The following is an 18,721-nucleotide window of genomic DNA, read 5'->3' as shown; positions in this document are numbered from 1 at the left end:
AAGTCCTGGGGTTGCTGCTCTTTTCCAATGTCTTGCAACTTCGATAGTTTTTCTAGTTTTCTTCGTGCCTCTTCTTAATTATTATGTAGAATAAACAATCAACCGAGGGGGTGGGGGAGAAAAAGGGAGAAGAGGGTGGAGGAGGAAAAAAAGCTAGGCGCACCTTGACAGCTCTATCCCAACCTACACAGGGAAGACAGGATCCGGCTGCGGTGTAGAGAACTCTGACCGAGCAAAGTTCAGGGTAAACAAGCGCTTTAGGCAGTATATTCCCTCTGTTCCTTCTTCCCTCCTTCCCTTTTCCTCCCTCCCTCCCTCCCTCCCTTCACGCACACGCTCCCTCCACTCCTTCCTTCCCACAACCCCCTCCCGTTTTGCGCCGGGTTTGCTTCAGCAAAGCACTAGTGGTCCTCCAGCTTAGATTCTTGACACTTGTCACACACTCCCCCCGTCCCCCCAGTCGCCGTGCACCCCTGCTTTTCTGGCCCAGCCTGGCCCTGGCCTGCGGCGGAGCGCAGCATGCTACTCACCATCTCCTGCTTGAGAAGATGTAGTTTGGTTTCCAGTCTCTCCAGAGCACTGGAGTTGCTGCGGTCTAGGAGAGCCAGACGCTGGGGAGGACGAGGAAGAGGGAAAAAGAAGAGGGAGACAAGCTGCAGCTGCATGACTGCTGCAGCACCCCCTGCCCTGGTCCTTAGTCCTTGTCTCTGTCCCTGACCGGCATCCTCCCCACGGAGCGACCGTAACTAGGGCTCTCCGGTAACTTTGCGCCCAGCTTCAGTTCGATGTCTCTCAGGTCTGGCAGTGGGCCCGTCTTCCATGGCTTCTCTTCTTTCTAAAAAAAAAATAATAAATAAAACACACTCCAGGCTCTTCGGATTAAAGGGAGCTGCAGCCTTTGCAAGCTGCGGCAGCGGGAGCAGCAGATTTCCTCTTATATCCTCTCTGAATCTAACCGCGGCGTGCAGAGTTCATCGTCCTTTTCATGGTCTTGTATTATTAGCCTCTTGAGATTCATACAGGCAGCAAGCTGGAGTAAGGACCACAGCTAACTAGGGGTAGTGGCTCATCTGAAAATAGTTCATAATTATTATTGGCGTACACTTTTTCTTTTGGGCCACACACTGCAAAGTAGTCAATTGCGACTACGGGAAAAATAAAAAAATAAATAAAAATAAATAAAAGCTAGTTATCTTTATGGGGGGAAATAGTCCCAATAACTAACCATCTACACCATTGTATAGTGTTCATTGACTTGCCCATCTGCAACAACACCGCAACAATGAATATGATGTAGTAACACCCTGGATTGTTTCATTTTCCAACCATATGTCTCCAAGTTTTCTGATTTATCCTGTATTGTCAGAAATCTCTGGTCACTGAAAAGCCGGTGGTGTGTACATATGCATTAAAGAGAGATATTCAGCATAGCTGGAGTTCAATTGCTTCCTGGAAGTTTAACGCGACTGGACTCCTTCTCCTTTGGACAGTTAGATCCAAGTCATTGTGTTTCTCCGATCCTCTGAAACTTTAAACCCACTGGCAGGTGGACCAAAGCAGGGGCCAACCCTTGTACCGTAGATCACAGACAAGAAGAGCAAACCTCAATTATTCTAACCCTACTGGTCGTAAGGGAGCATAGGCGTCATATTTGAAGGAAGCTCTAATACGAGGTTTTGGTGTGCTCTCTGAACTTGGTAGTTTTTTACCTTACAGTTTTAAAAAGTATCCCAGATTAAAGGAAAAAAGCCAACTGACGTTAAGATACACCACTGTCCAGAAACGAAGAAAAGAAGTCCAACATTTGAGATACTTCCAAATCACTTTATATTTTAAAAAAAAGAGGAGAGAGAGAGAATTTTACCATATAGTGTTGAAAACTTCAAACTAAATGTTTTTTACTGCAGTCAGAAAACGTTTATATTGTGGAGTAGATTATATAAACCCTCAGGTGTCATTAGTATTTTTTAATAAGAAAAGCATCCATTTAAAGAAAAAGAAAACCATTGAAAAGTTGTTCGATTTCCTTTTCTAGTTAGACTGAAAATTGTTGGTGTTTTTTTTAGCTCTGACACTACACGGGCAATGTCACATCTATTAACCTGAGAGAGTTTCACAAAATAGGTTTGCTCGGAGCTACATCGAACATTGAATTGGCTCAGCAATCAGCATTTGGAAATAATATGGCATTTAAAGAATTGGAATATTTTCACCCAAAAGACTGTCAAATGATTTTATTTTCATTGGGATTTTTTATTGAATGGGTTACTCAACTTAATGGAGATCAATTAATTTTTGAGTTCCTGATCTCACCTGGGATTTATTCCCATTGATGTAACTTAAGTTTTTCATTTGTATACATGCAGTCTACAATTTGTGTTCAGCACATCTTCATTCAGGAAACCTTCTAAGGCTGGGAAACAGACATTACTTAATTGCATTTATTATATTGATGTAGTTGTCACTAAAGTCAACAACCAGAAATCTTTGTGCTAGTCCTCATTCCAAACAAACAAACAAATGATAATGATGACAACGATGATGATGGTGATAACTTGGTGTATTTAGCAGGTAACTGTGAATCAAATGTTTCATTTAAAGTTAGTGACACTCTTTATAGAATCAGAGAAGATCAAAACTAAATCTTAACTTACTGAAGAACTGTATGCCTTGTCTCATATTTGGAAAACCTTGTCCTTTTTGGTGAAGAATTGTACTACAGTTTTATGCTAGTGCCCAAACCTTTTTATAATTTGTAGGGTCTAGTTTTCTTGCAACTGACTGCCTCTTCTGTAAACTGTACATTCTCCCCAACGCTTCCTCCCATCTCTGTCTTGTCTGACCCAACCTTTCTTTTCTCTGGCATCTTCTATTCTAAAATCTTCCTTGCTACAATGCTTCTAGAGTAGGGACTGCTGGCTAATTCATAGTGTTTCCCTGAGTAGGACATCAAACATGGGAAACCAGTAAGACACAAGTGGCTGGCAACCATCTCCCTCCCAATAAATCAAAGGCACTCACTTGTGTCATTGAACTGTCCTAATATGGAGGTGATAAAGTACTCAGGGTCCCTACTTGGCAGCTAGAAAAAAATTCAAAAAGCTTGATATAAGCTGGGTGTGGCAAGTCTAGAGGATAACCTCTTACAAGACCATCACTGACACCCTTCCTTCTCTTATTACATAAAGTCTTTTGTACCTGAGGCCCAGAATCTTGCTTTTGATGACTGAGATGTGGCTGAGGTCCTTTGTCTTGATCCCCTCTACCCTGGACTGATTTTATGTGCCCTTGGATGTCTCAAGTTGGGCCTTGTGCCTTTTCTTGGTGAATGTAAAATGTACTGATAAAAAATTCCATTATTTTAGCATTCCTGATCTATCTGACTCTTTTTTTTTCCAAAGAGGCTACAATGGACTGAGGTGGAAGGCTATTCTAGGTCTATGATAGAGCACCTTTTCTTATAAATGCCCATACAAAATAATAATGGTAACAATGTTTCTAGAGTGCTTTTAGTGCTTACCAAGCAGTTTCCTCAAACTCATATTAATATGCCAGTAGACAGTAGTTTAATAGTTTATTTAGACTTTTTCCCTAACACCCCCGAGCTCTCTTTGGCAAGTTTTATACCTCATCTTGCCTAAAAGCCAGGCCACCACAGTATTTCCTGGCCATTTTCAAATAATGCCATCTGTACTATGGCCATCTTCATCTACTCCTAGGACCATGGATTCTAGTAGGTGAGTTTTCTTCTTATCTTGTTCAGAGTCAGTCTACTACTATACTACTTCTTGTTCATTTGCCCCGTCTTTCTTCCCCCCTTCAAATGTAACTTACTTGAGGGTTGGCACTGTCACTGTGTATTAAAAGGTTACTGTGCCTTAAGAAATGATCAATTTGAGGAATAAAGAGAAGCATAGGAAGACATACAAACTGATGCAAGTTGAAGTCACCTGAAGCAGGAAAACAACCTACACAGTGACTGCAGCAATACAAATATGACTAAATGCTTGTTGAATTTGAATTGCATTGAACTGAATTATATTACAAACTAAGGTTTTTTATAACAATAAACATTTTTATTTAAAGATTTGAGTTCTAAATTCTATCCCTTCTTCCCTCCCCTCCCTCCTCCCTGAGGTGGTAATCATATATAGGTTATACATATGCAATTATGTGAAACATTACCATATTAGTAATTTTGTGTAAGAAAGCAAATCAAAGAAAAAAATGAAAGTGAAAAAATAGCATGCTTTAGTCTGTGTTCAATCAATATCAGTTCTTTCTTTGGAAGTAGATAGTATGCTTTATCATTAGTCCTTTGGGATTGTCTTAGATCATTGTATTGCTGAGAATAGTTAAGCCATTCACAGTTTTTCATCGAACAATGTTGTTGTCACTGTGTACAATGTTCTCCTGGTTGTGCTCACTTCACTATGCATCAATTCATATAAGTCTTTCCAGGCCTTTCTGAAATGATACTACTTGTCATTTCTTATACCACAATAATATTCCATTGTAGTCATATGCCAAAGCTTATTTAGTCATTCCCTGATTGATGGACATTCACTTGAATTACAATTCTTAGCTACCACTAAAAGAGTTGCTAGAAATATTTTTGTACAAATAGATCTTTTTCTCTTTTTAGGGGATGTTTATAAAATTTAACTGGTTTGAAAAATAAATGTTTAGCATGTAGTACAACTTAATGTAGGATAATATTATTTATTTAAATAGGGCTCTTTTAAATGTTATTCTGTGTTTTAGTTTTCTTTAAAAAGAAATTGTTGGGACCCCAGAAATTTCAGTGGGAATAATATATACTATGTATAACCATATAAGTCAATTAAATTCATAACACTCCTTTTGAGTTATGTAAGATTTGAGAAGCTTGAGGAAGGATTCCTCAATCAAAAAACAAAAACAAAAACCCAAAACCTATGTCATTTGACTGATTTCCATATCTGAGATTAGTTGTTTTTTTTTTTGGGGGGGGTAGCGTGGAATGTTGATCTCTGTTTTGTATTGAATAATTTCTTCTGAGACAGTTAGCAAAATATAATTTTTGGTACTTAATATTATCTGTGACTAATATATAATATGTACATGATATATAATACTATAAAACATAATTATCTATTATATTTTAAAGGATTACTGGACCGCTATGTGACAATAAATCCTTTTAGTAATGGGACCTGCTCCAGGATTTTGGCATTTAGGAACACATTTTTCATAAGAAAAAATTGGGGGGCAGCTGGGTGGAGCACTGGATAAAGCACCGGCCCTGGATTCAGGAGGACCTGAGTTCAAATATGGCCTCAGACATTTGACACTTACTAGCTGTATGACCCTGGGCAAGTCACTTAGTCCTCATTGCTCCCCACAAAAAAATAATAAAATAAAAAAAATGAACCTCTCCCAAGATTCTATTTGTACCAGCAGTATCTGGTAATTGAGGAAATACCTAATGCCATAATAATGTCAATGTTTGGGGCATATAGGTGGTGTAGTGGATAGAGCACCAGCCCTGGATTCAGGAGGACCTGAGTTCAAATCCGGTCTCAGACCCTTGACACTAGCTGTGTGACCCTGGGCAAGTCACTTAACCCCAATTGCCTCACCACCACCACCACCAAAAGTCAATGTTTAGTGTACTATGGATTAGTTGACTTCTTATAATAACACTATAGTCCTTGCCCTTTCTCTCTCTTCTCCCCACACCCCATCTAACAGGTTGGGACATACAACAGGAAGAAATAAGTGCTTGTAGTAAGGATAGTAGGTGACCAACAGAGGAGCTTTTAGGTTCAAGATTGATTATTACCTCTTACTATCAGTGTGATGTTAAATGAATCACAATAGAGGCACCTGCCTCTGATACTTAACCCAGATGGTCCTTAATTTCCTATCTATAAAATGAGGGTTTGGACTAGATTGACCTCTGGTGTGCCTTGAAGTTCTAGATCTATGATCCTATGGCCTCAATTTCTTCATTTGTTATGCCTTTTTTTTTTTAGGGGCAATGAGGGTTAAGTGACTTGTCTAGGGTCACACAGCTAGTGTCAAGTGTCTGAGGCTGGATTTGAACTCAGGTCCTCCTGAATCCAAGGCCAGTGCTTTATCCACTGCGCCACCTAGTTGCCAATTTCTTCATTTGTAAGATGGGAATAACAGTATTTGTACTTCTTGTCTCACATACTTATAATAGAAATTGAATGCAATGTTTTATATAAATTGAACTCACAAAGAACAATATGAATGTGACTGCTTATTATTATGAAAAAGAACAATTATATTAATAATAAGAAAGAAAGTTGCTTTTTGTTTTGTTGTTTTTGTTCAATAGAAAACCCTGGTAGTAATTATGGAGAGATATTGCTAAACTCAGAGGGAAGGTTTTTTTGTTTTGTTTTGTTGGGTTTTTTTAGGGTTGTTTCAGGCAGACAAACAAGCTGATGTAATGCATGCTTCAAACATTCCACACTTAGAATACTCCACGTCACAAGGCCTAGTTCTTAGGGTAAAAGTGGTCTTAGCAAGACTTTATGTGGTGTGGATAACAGCCACTCCTTAATTCTCTGCTGGGTCTGTGTTTTAAAAGAAGAAAGGCATTCCCCCTTCTCTTTTGGCACTGATTGAAACTTTGACGCATTCCCAACTATTGTGGGCCCAGAGCTCAAGTGAGCAGAAGAGAGAACCTAACCCAGGCAACCAGTCGCTGAATTCCTTACAGGGAAAAAAATGAGATCAATAAATTAAAAGTCGAAATGGAAAGGAAAGAGGCTCAATGGCAACTAGGTCCTTAAAAGGTCCTTATTGGTTTCATGTTGAGTTCACAGAATCATAGATCTAGAGCCTGAAGGAAACTCAGAGGCCCTTTAGTACAACCTGCTTTTTTTCGACAGGAAGAAATAAGGCCTGGGGAGGTTAGTGACTTGTCCAGGTCCCAAAGGTAGTAAATGGCAAGGTCAGAGCTTGATTTCAGGTTTTTTGACTAAAACCAATATGCTTTACATTGTATCTTGCTGCCTTCTTAACTAAATATTTTTTTTTAAATTAGCTTTAAAAGGATAACAAAACAGTTTTTGTATCTATCTGTTTTCCATTGTCTTTGCCTACTGTTGAAATACATAAAATATTTCAATCATGTCAAAGAACTGCAGTAAGATTTTGGGTGGATATGTGATTTTATATCCTACCAAGGTGGGAATTCCCACAATGATTCATAGCTCCAGTTCCTCTGGAAATTCAATCTCAGAAGAGTTGTTTGTATTGAAGCATGATATTTTCATTTTCTTTATTTTTTGTGTGTTTTTCCCTTTTGTTCTGTTTCTTCTGTCACAACATGACTTATATCGAAATATGTTTTATGTTATTGTACATATATAACCTATATCAATTATATATCATCTTAGGGAGGGGGGATAAAATGGAGGGAGAAAAATGTTTTCAACATTCTTTTTATAAGATTTTGAATTTCAAACTATCTTTACGTGAAGTTGGAAAAAATAAAATATTATTAAAAAAAAAAGTTGTCTGGTAGACTGTGAGATTAATTTATTTGCCCAAGATTACACAGCTAGTAGCGATCCAAGGCAGGCCTTATACCCTGAGCTTTCTCTGTCCCCTTGGATACATTGCATCTTAGTAAACTTACTATGTCGGTTTAAATCACTAAGTCTTCTCTGATTCCATCATAGAGTAATATGACTATTTAGGCTCTCTTTTCGTTGTTTATCTGGTCTCTTTAGACAAAGAGTTACAATACCAATAAAATAGTATCTTGAGGGTAGATACATGTGTTTATATGTTGTTGCTTCCCTGTCCTGAGCACAGAACATTTTATATTAAGATTGAAATCTCATTAATATTTGTAATCAGCATTCACATCTTTCCTAGGAGACTTAGCTGCTGGTACTAAAAATAGGTCACAGACTTCTAAGTCTTCTTTATCCACCTCCCTGCCCCCCTGGCCAATCCCTATCAAATCTCACTCTGATTTCATTCTTCTTTCATAACGTCTCATTACTTGCTCCCCTTGACTGCTCAACCTCAGAATCCCTTCCAGTAGTCCCAGTAACAAACCTGGGGCATAGCAGTTTAGAAGCTAAGCCTGGCAAACATGAAAAAAGGCCAGGTTCCCTCATTAGCTGATATGAGCCCTTCAGGGAAAGCAACAAGAATGATTCTAGGTCTGATGGAGAAATGTGACTGATGGGCCTGTGCGATAGATCTAAATGCAGCAAGGAGCTTGTTTTCATTCTTTCAAGTACACCATCCACTTAAAAATATATTCAATAACAAAAATGTTCCTGGCCAATCTCTTCTTGAAGTGCTATTAGAAAGTCCCTCAAAGTCAGATATTATGAAAGGTAAGGAAGCCCTAGCCATAAACTGGTCAGGTCAATTAGGCTGTTTTTTTCCTTATAATTTACTTTTGTTTGTACTAATGCCCTTAAGTAGTTTTAAATTATCATTATCTGTATCTATATTCTATACCACTACTAAACTAAATTCTCTGATAGCAAGGACTATAACCTGCATAATCATTGTCACCAATAATCTGGCACATAGGAGTTTACTAAACTTAAACTGAATTGAATCATTTGAATATGTAATTCTTTTTGCAAAAATAAGAGTTACATTTTCCTTTTATTTTACAGCCTGGTCCCATATCTTGATTTTAAGGTCACACAGATCTCCTGACTTCAATCCTAGCACTTTTCCAATTAATGCAGCTTGACTCCAACTTCTCTCCATTTTATTATAGCTGAGAAAAATGAGGTTCATATAAGTTAATGTCTTGTTCATGGTCACAAAGCTCAGTGTTTACACTGGGATTCAGACCCAGAAGTTTGCATAAGTCCAGTCCATTCACGACAATAACACTGTATTTCCAGCAAATATTTCATTTCCACTGTTAGGGAGTCCAAGTTTATTTAGGAAGTTCTTTTCCTAGCATGGCTAAAGGGGTCCTGGCCACGTAGGCTATGTTTGTTCTTCATTCTCAAAGAGGTCCATGACACCAGAGTAATGTCATGACTTGCAGTGAATTGGATTTAAGTGAAGAAAGACTGTTCAAGGTCACCAAATTCACTCTCCTTCAGAGTCATCTTGGTCCAGTGGCAAGATATATATCAGGATGACTGGAGATGGCCTCGGATGTGTAAGGCAAATGGAGTTGTGACTTGCCCAGGGTCACACAGCTAGTAAGTGTCTCAGGTGAGATTTGAACTCAGGTTTTCTTGACTCCAGGGCCAGTGCTTTATCCACTGTACCACCTAGGTTCCCATAGCCATCCAGGAAACCACCCTTTGTAGTTCCTGATTTTAACTTTCCAGTGGCAGAATGCTGGGGTGCTGTCTCTCTAATGAAGTACTCCATTTCATCTGTTTGTGGCTGGAATATGATAGGGTTTGTCTTGTGAATCACTTTAGGTCCCATTAAGTTTTTGCATAAAGGTTAATTATCACAATTATGTCATCAAGGACAGGTGCCTACTGGTTTCTCATTATGTTCATTTGGCGAGTCAGCAACAGCCATGTGGTTTAAAACAAAAGTCTTTCAATCAGGTCAGTACTTATAAGGAATGGAGGCTGGAAATAGAATAGCATTTTCATTGTGGTAGGTGGGTCTGATTGAAGCTAGTTCTTTTTTAATATAATCTCCAACATGAGTCAAAATGAAACATTCATGGGTCGTTCAACATTTAACAAAGGGAGATTTATTTATCCATTGCTGTGGCAATTTGCCTGAGTAGATATGGTACCTCTCCTCTCTATATGGACACTCAGTGCGGGAGGGTGTGGAGACTTGCACAGTCTTGGGGCAGCAATCAAGTCAAAAGGGACCTGACTCCAAGTGGGTGGGTCTTTTAATGCCCTTTGGTGAATAAGAAGCCACATCAATATGGCTAGAGGCCACCAAGAAGCTAGACCAAAGGGAAATGCAAATTTAGCCTTAGCTCTCTGGGCCAATCAAGTCCAGGGGACAGCTTTGTGGTCTTTCAAGGGAAATCCAAAAAACCAGAAAGCAAAACACTAGCTTAATCTATGAAGGTAAGGATGGGGAACCCTGGGAAATCATGGTCCTACTACATATGGGACCTTACAAATATTTCAGCTTGGGCCAGGAAAGTAACATATAAGAAAGCTGGGACATGGGGAAGGTGGTGGGGGAGGGAAGCCAGAAACATTGTGAAGTCTTTGAAAGTCAAACATAGGAGTTTATATTTAATCCTAGAGTTAAGAGGAAGCCAATAGAGATTCTTGAGCAAGACAATGACATGGCTAGACCATGTCACAGACATTTGGAAACTAAATCTAAAAAGATAGAACAAATGCTTGATAATCAAGTTAATTTGTCAGGGAGATATGTTGGCCTTCAAAATTGTGGGCTTTTCTTTTTTTGTGTGTGTGGATATATTTGACTATTTTCTTTCACATTCCCTTGTATATAATCTTTTTGAACAAAGAATTGCAAATTGAGGGGAAAACAGTTTAGCACAGCCTCCTAGCACCTGATGAGTCTTACAATATGTGCAATTTCCCAGGTTTTAGCTGTTTCTTTACTTTTGCAAAGAAGGGAGGTAGATCTATTTCTTCATCTCTTCTTTGGGGTCCAGTTGGGTCATTATATTTACGTAAGATTCATTTTCCTTTCTTTGCTGTTGCTGTTTCCATGTACATTGCTATATTCAGTGTGTGTATTGCTTTTCTGATTTTGCTTACTTTATATCAGTTCATATAAGTGTTCCCCTCCTTCCCTGAATTCTTCATAATTTGCTTTTTCATGACAGAAACTGTAATTGTTGCAATAGAAAATGTTGTTCAAGACCTTAACTTCAGTATTTTTTGGGAAGAGAGGTACCTAGTCTTGTGATTTGATTAGTGTATGGAATTCCTGGTAAGGAAACTCCTTCTACCAAAAGAAATCTCCAATTCTGTGATTTATTCTCTTAGAGAGTTAGTTACCCAGGCTCCTGAGAATTTGAGTGACTTGCCCAGATTATCTTCACTATGTAACACAGGCAAGAAAGTCAAGGTAAAGTTACAACTTCAGAGAGTAAAGTAGTAGTTACTTTATAACATCTGTTACCCTAAAAGTAAATGATATTTATATGGCATTTTTTTGTCGTCACTTGTCATGTCCAACTCTTTGTGACTCTAATCTGGGATTTTCTTGGCAAAGATACTGGAGTGTTTTACTATCTTCTTCTCCAGCTCATTTTACAGATGAGGAAATTGAGGCAAATAGGGTTAAATGACTTGGGTCACACAACTAGTAAGAGGCAGGATTTGAAATCAGGAAGATGAGTCTTCCTGACTCCAGGGCTGGTACTCTATCCACTGTACCATCTATCTCCCATATAGCACTTTAAAGTTTGCAAAAGAGCTATATCTCATTAGATACAGCAACCCTTTGATATAGGTAGTACTAGTCTTCAGTTTTGATTGATGAAGAATCTGAAGCTCTAACAGGTAATGTGGTTTATACAGGGTTACCCAGTTAGAATGCATGTGAGGTGGGATTAGAACCCAGGTCTCTTTGACTCCAAGTCCAACACTCTCTCCATTCCACCACATTCCAAGAGCTAAGAAAAAAAAACATGAAAAAAGTGTTGGAGTTTGAAAATATATATAATAGTTTTAAAAAAGGTTTACATGAATTCATGGATATTAGATCAATAAATGGTCACTCAACTACCCTCATATATGTCTTATCCTTTGAGGTTACTTTCAGGACAATCCTCTTTCCCTTAAGATATGTCTTGGCACCACTTGAGAACTTGGGATCACTGGACTGAATGTATTTTGTTTCTGACCAACTATGGCAAGTCTTGGGATCTTAAGGTCACATAAGCCTTAAAAGGAATGAAGGCAGAACAAAAACATGAATGACATAAAGTTGTATACAAATGTGAGCAATGAAGAGGATTGCAAAGATGAGTCTCCAGCCCTTTGAGCAGGGACGCTGCTGTATCTCAGCCTTCTATGGTTAATTTCAGGAGCAGCATAAATCCTCTGTGTGGAGAAAAGCCTGTGTCATTCTATCCTTACAGGAAGCAAATGGTTGCATTAAAGTCCCTATCTCCCTTTTGTATCAACACACCCAATTCTCTCATTTGGAAATCTTGTCCTGGCACCCTTACTTGCTTTTCTCTCTTGGGTTTCTGACCCTTGTCCGACAATGATCTTGTGGTCAAACTATCACTTTCTCTCTCTATTCAAAAGCTTGTTAAGTTCTGTATATTACTGCATAGGAAGGTAGGTGGTGGTATTGTGAATAGGAGCTGGACATGGAGTCAGGAAGACCTAGGTTCTTATATCACCTTGGACTCTTACTGGCCTTATGACCTTAGGCAAATCATCTAGCTTCTCTCAACCTCAGTTTCCTTATCTGGAAAATAAAAATGATAGGACCTACTTTAAAAAGTTGAGGATCAAATCAAATGAAGTTGTACACACATACCTACATGCATACATATGTACAATTTTGCAAACCTTAAAGTGCTATACACATGTTAGTCATTATGTCTACACATTTACATGTATGTTTATATATAATTTTATCTATATTTAATGTTATGTGCTGGGAATCACATATATTATGTGATTACATATAAATCATATGTTATCACATATACTTAATGTCATGTGATATAGAAAGGATAAGGTCCCTTTAACACACAGCAGTTTGTATCTGAAACAAGTGAGTAAATAGCTTCTTCTTTGCTTTTTTTTCTTTTTTTTTTTAGTGAGGCAATTGGGGTTAAGTGACTTGCCCAGGGTCACACAGCTAGTAAGTGTTAAGTGTCTGAGGCTAGATTTGAACCCAGGTACTCCTGACTCCAGGGCCAGTGCTCTATCCACTGTGCCACCTAGCTGCTCCTAAATAGCTTCTTGATAAGGGAATTGCTCTATATGGTTCCCTGAAGGGAGGGTAGAAGAGTTCAGATTCCTTAAAAAAGAAAACAAATAAATAAAAGGACATGTCTTCAGGTGATTTTGTATTAGGGAAAAATTAATCACAAGTTTCTCCAAGGCCAGATCCATCTCATTGTTCCTATAATGAATCCCTTTGGGGGGGCAGTTGCGTGTTTGAGAAGATAGGGAATTCCAGGTACTAGAGAACAGAAAGGAGAGATTTCTTGTCTCCCTTCAAAGTTCCTTCCTTGTGCCTTGGAGATGCAAGGTGGGGAGGGGGGAAGCAGGACTCATTCTAGCTAGGCAAACTAACATTTGTTCTTTGATTAGCAGCAATATAGTTAGTTAGATATCTCTTAGTAGGGAAAATTTCAAAGGATTTTTGACATCAAACTAACTAAACTTCAGATCCATGAGTATATCTTTAAAGAGAACTTTGGAACAGAAGACAAAGGTTCAGGGTGAGTAGAAAGAAGGATTCTTCTAAAATATGGGAGAACATAGGGTTAGATAAATATTTAATTTATCAATTATTATCCAGCACGTTACCAGATTATGTCCAGGCCTTTGAAGTGCTTTGGAAAAGTTGGTCATTTGGAATCTCTCCTTCACTCTTTAATGCAAGCTTTTTGAAAGTGGTATTGTTCATTCTTTGTATACTTAGCCCCTAGCGTAGAACCCATAAAGTAGTATGTTATTAAATGATTATTAACTGATTGATTGATTTAAGCTTACCTGTTTAATAGAATTTTAAAAATTTAAATAACTAAATAATTTTAATAAATTTATTTTTATTTAAATCTAAAAAAATAATATTAGTTGAAGAGGAGACTAGATGAATCTCTCTTTCAGTTAACTGTCACTCCAGGAAACCTGGCTTTTGGGCCATGAGGTCTTTTGCAATGAACTATGCCCCTGATGTCAATATATCCTGATTGGAGACCCTTTTCTAAGAGAGGATAAGTAGCTTCCTCTATGTTAAGTTTGTGCACCTAAACTCATTAAAGTAAAAATAATTTCTCACCATTCCTTAGCTACGCCATACCTTGTTACTATTTAAATACCTCCCTGGTATCATTTGATGTGCCCACTCCTGGACATTATCTTTGAAATTACCCTTTTTCAACAACTAGCAGCCCAAAGCTCCACACCTTTCCAAACACTTATTCAAGGTTCTTGGCAATGTAGTATTGAGTGTTGGTCAAAGCTATAGTGAACATGATCTCTCTTGGATAAATGTTGCTGTTAAAATGTAATAGACAGAGAAGAGTCATTGAATAGGACCACAGAATTAAAGAAGAAAAAAGAAGTTTTACTCTTCAAATTAGAAAAAAAGATGAAGGAACCTTTGCAGATCATCTAGCTTACCCCCAATAGGTAAATTATTGTAGTCACTATAGTGTCTGTACAATATGCTGTAGTCACTGCAGTGTAGACCATACATTGTAGTCATTGTATTGTATAACAAAGTGACTCACCAGTCAGGAAGTTCTTGAGTCCAGTCCTGCCTTTTACAAATATCTGTTCTGGCCAAGTCATTTAACATCTTAGTGCACCATGGTTCCTAAATTGTCTTCTAATATTATGAGTCGTATGAAAAGTCCTTTTCTACATGCATTCAGACCAAAATAAAGTAAGATTTAGATATCATTTGGTTCAATTCCCTCATTTTATAGATGAGGAAAGACAGGTTTCAAAAGGTCAAGTGACACTGTGGTTAAGAGTATGAATTTAGGTTTGAATCAGTTTGTAAAATGAAGGGCTGTTATTAGCACTCCTGAATTGCCCTCCTGTTCTAGATCTATAACCTTTTGAAATCAAAGCCATTGTTCTTTCTAGATTATGCTGCCTCCTTAGACTATTTTAGACTAGCTAGGATGAAGACAATGAAATTCCCACTAGAGCTATTTTCTCTAACATCCTTCCTTGCATGAACTGACCAGCCTTGAAGTCATCTGTTTGGACTTTGTATTCATATAATAATCTTGTTAAAATGCACATTAACTGATACATTTCAATAACACCCTAGCATAGATTAGTTTATCAGGCTTGTTGATTGGCACTTGTCAAAGATAAAGATCCTTGGGGGCAGCTGGGTGGCACAGTGGATAAGGCACCAGCCCTGGATTCAGGAGGACCTGAGTTCAAATTTGTTCTCAGACACTTGGCATTTACTAGCTGTGTGATCCTGGGCAAGTCACTTAATCCTCCTTGCCCCACAAAAAAACAAAACAAAAAAAAAAACAAACAAAAAAAGATGAAGATCCTTAAGAAATAAAGTATAAGGGTAATGAGTTCAATCTGGGCCCCAAATGAGAAGAGGCCCAGAAGATGATCAAGTATACAGGGAGACCAAGTTCTGATAGGGTATCCCAGGAGACAATGTTGGATTAATCTACTAGATGATAAGTAAAATGAATGGAGGAATCTTGCCTTAGCTAAACTTTAAGTTTTCCTTAGCAATTAAGTTATCTCAACATCCTTAATGAACGTGCATTGATTGATAAATAGCATAAAGACTCTTGTTATATGGAGCAGAGGGAAGGTGTTAATTTTATGTGTTTTGTGTATATGTGTTTATTTGTGTATCTATCTATCTAACATCTATCTATCATCTATCTATTATCTATCTATCTTCTACTCAAACTTTAAAGTCCAATACAAATGTCAACTAAACCATAAAGATCTCCTCTAAACATCCTACCATACCTTCTCTATCCCTTCAGTAACAATTTTCTTCCTGGGACCCCACATAATAATTTGTTCAGAAGCAGCTAGGTGATTGACCACCAGCCCTGATGTCAGGAAGACTTCAGTTCCCTTATAACTTTGTGACTTTGGGTATGCCATTCAACCTCAATTGCCTCCCCAACCACCCCCCCAAAAAAACCCCCCAATTTGTTCAGAAAATTTGTAAAGTACTTTTCATGTTATATTTTTCATATTATAGATGTTTGTGCTTTATCCCGCTATTAGGTTGTAAGTTCCAAGATGGTGGAGACCATATCTTAGCCAAACTTTTAATATTATCCATTGCATAGCATGGTGCTTTTTGGTACTTATTATTTAATGAATTAATAAATGGATGGATGAATAAATCAACTAATAAGCATTTATTAAATGTCTATAATGTATCACGTACTGTGCAAGGCATTGGGGATATAGACAAAAGTGAAACTGTTCCTGCCCTCAAGTCTGTTATATTCTCTCAGCAGAGACATGTATATATTAGGCATAGCAACTGTACATGTGATTTTGTTGATATATGAAATGCCTGAATGAGGAGAGTCTTTCTATGAATGACATCCTCCTCTGAAACTTATATCCTTAGACAATTGCCTTGTGCACTAACAGTTAAATTACCAGCTCAAGGTCACATACCCAGTATGTGTCAGAAGCAGGACTTGAACCCAGGTCTTCCTAGCTCCTACACCAGCTCTCTCTCCACCATGCCACATTGCCTCTTTCTTTGTGGACCTAGGTATATACAAAATTGGTACTAAGATGATTGAGTTGGGGAGGAAGGCACCAGCAACTTGGGGTGGGGGTGAGGGAGTCATAAAAGGTATCAAAGTACCAAAGGATAATATGAACTTGGTAATATCCTATATAAGAAAATATTTTAAAATCTACATAAAAGAGTTTCCAGATAGGGCATTAAAATTCCATTTAATGATCTGATTGCATATTGAAATACATTTTCAAGTTGATGGATGGTCATATTAAGTTGAATTATTAGACTCTGTAGACTATCATACTCCTATGTTAGATAAATACGGCTCAGAGCGTTTCCTTTTCTTTTCTATGTTGTCAATTCCAGACAGATTCTTGTGGCATTTAGGTCAAAGATTCATTAAAATAAAGCTTTAGTTGATATTTAACCTGGTATTACATCATGCTGAATTGTGTATGAATAGGGATTAAAAAAAAGATTTTGCTGGAATCTAGTCTGCTTTATAGAACTCAAGTTTCCCAGTGTAACAGAATATCTTTGCTTTGTATTGTAACACCATTTATAATTATATAGGGACACTTAAAAATAATAATACATAAGGGCCAAACCACATTCAAGTAAGAAGAAATGTATTGCACCTTGTTTAAACAAATATGCTACATAGATATGAAGCTACACAGTGAGGAAACAGGTGAAGTCTTAGTTTACTTTGTGCTTTCTGGTTCTCATGTGCATAGTGCCAAGCTTCCCCTGCCCCCCTCTTTTTTTTTCTGAAGCTTCAACACAAAATTCCTAGCTAGTTTCCCAATAAATTTTTTCTATTCCAATTCAAAATGATATTGATCTAATTTTATTTCCATTTGGATGACAAAATGATGATGCGTGACTGTGCAAATTGACCTCTCTGAACCTTGTTTCCTCACTTGTAAAATAAGAGGGTTAGGCTAGATAATGTCCAAAGTCCTTGATACTTCTAGCTCCTAGGGCCCTGAATATATTTAAGTTTTGAATTTAACCCACTCATCTGAAATCACTTAGTTTTATTGTTGTTATTCTCATTCAGTTGTTTTCAGTCATGGCTGACTCTTCATGACCTTTTTCTTGGCAAAGATACTGGAGTGGTTTGCCATTACCTTCTTACCTAATTTTACAGATTAGGAAACTGAGGCAAACAGGATTAAATAACTGCCCATGATCACATAGCTAAGAAGTGTCTAAGGATGAGTCAGGTCTTCTTGAATCTAGGCCCAGAATTATTCACTGAACCACCCATTCTTCCATTTATTCTTTTATTACACCCCCCTTCACAATACTCTCTCTCTCTCTCTCTCTCTCTCTCTTTCTCTCTTTCTCTGATTTACTTTATTCTTCCTTTCTTTTAGCTATTCTTTACTTGCCTCCCTTTCTGTTGTCTTTATTTTGTTCCTTATTTTCCTTTACTGGAGAACAGCTCAAACGTTAGAAAAGAACATTAAACTTAGCTTCTTTTTTTAGTAACTATTTACTGTGATCCATGACAAAACTCCTTTTATGTGTTTAAAGATCTTTGTGAACCAGCTTTTTAGGGGTGGGCCTGATATAAATGGGTATCCTATTAGTTCAAGTTCAATGTTATGGCAAAATGAGTCACTCAGTGGTCATTGAACATAAAACAAAAGGAGGTTTACTTAGTCTTTTTGTAGAAAGAATATTTGATAAGGATACACAGCTACATTTAGCTTGAACACATGTAGCTATATGGAAACTCATGTAGTCAGCAGTACAGTGTGTGGTGACTCATGCTGTCTTGGGACATATACCACATCTGAAGTGCAGACTCTATGTGGGTGGGCCTTTTCATGCCCTGAGTGATCAGGAAGCCAGACCAATATAGAAAGGCTATGGGGGCAGGTAGGTGGCACAGTGGATAAAGCACTGGCCCTGGATTCAGGAGGACCTGAGTTCAAATCCGGCCTACTAGGAAGCTGGGAAAAGGGAGGTAAGTGAAGAATAAGTATTGTATTATATCAGGAGAGCTTACCTTAGGGTACATCAATTTGTTTTTAAAAATAAATCTTGATAAATGTATTTTAACATGGTTGCCTTCCTTTGTAATCTTTTGTGTTTTATTTTATGCATTACGAACATTATTCAGAATAGACATTTTATTGTTGCTCAGTCATTTTTTCAATTGTGTCCAGCTTTTCCTGACTCCATTTGGGGTTTTCTTGGCAAAGATACTGGAGTGATTTGCCATTTCCCTCTCCAGCTAACTTTACAGATGAGAAAACTGAGGCAAATGGTTAAATGATTTGTCCAGAGTCACAGCTAGTAAGTGTCTGAGGTCAGATTTGAACTACAC

At 37.8% G+C, this 18,721-nt stretch overlaps 1 protein-coding gene across 1 annotated transcript in view; it reads right to left on the bottom strand.

Annotated features, from left to right (window-relative positions):
• Positions 1-18,721, bottom strand: part of LURAP1L (leucine rich adaptor protein 1 like) — a 102,767-nt gene that overhangs the window by 53,493 nt on the left and 30,553 nt on the right. The window contains 4 exon segments of the mRNA XM_044000497.1: positions 531-593; positions 595-696; positions 698-835; positions 1,021-1,145. Coding sequence (XP_043856432.1) covers positions 531-593; positions 595-696; positions 698-835; positions 1,021-1,145 — 428 coding nt within the window.

Source organism: Dromiciops gliroides, chromosome 1 (genome assembly GCF_019393635.1).
Source record: "Dromiciops gliroides isolate mDroGli1 chromosome 1, mDroGli1.pri, whole genome shotgun sequence".
NCBI lineage: Eukaryota > Metazoa > Chordata > Mammalia > Microbiotheria > Microbiotheriidae > Dromiciops > Dromiciops gliroides.
The sequence above is the reverse complement of the archived record's forward strand: the minus strand, read 5'-3'. Positions and strand labels throughout refer to the sequence as shown.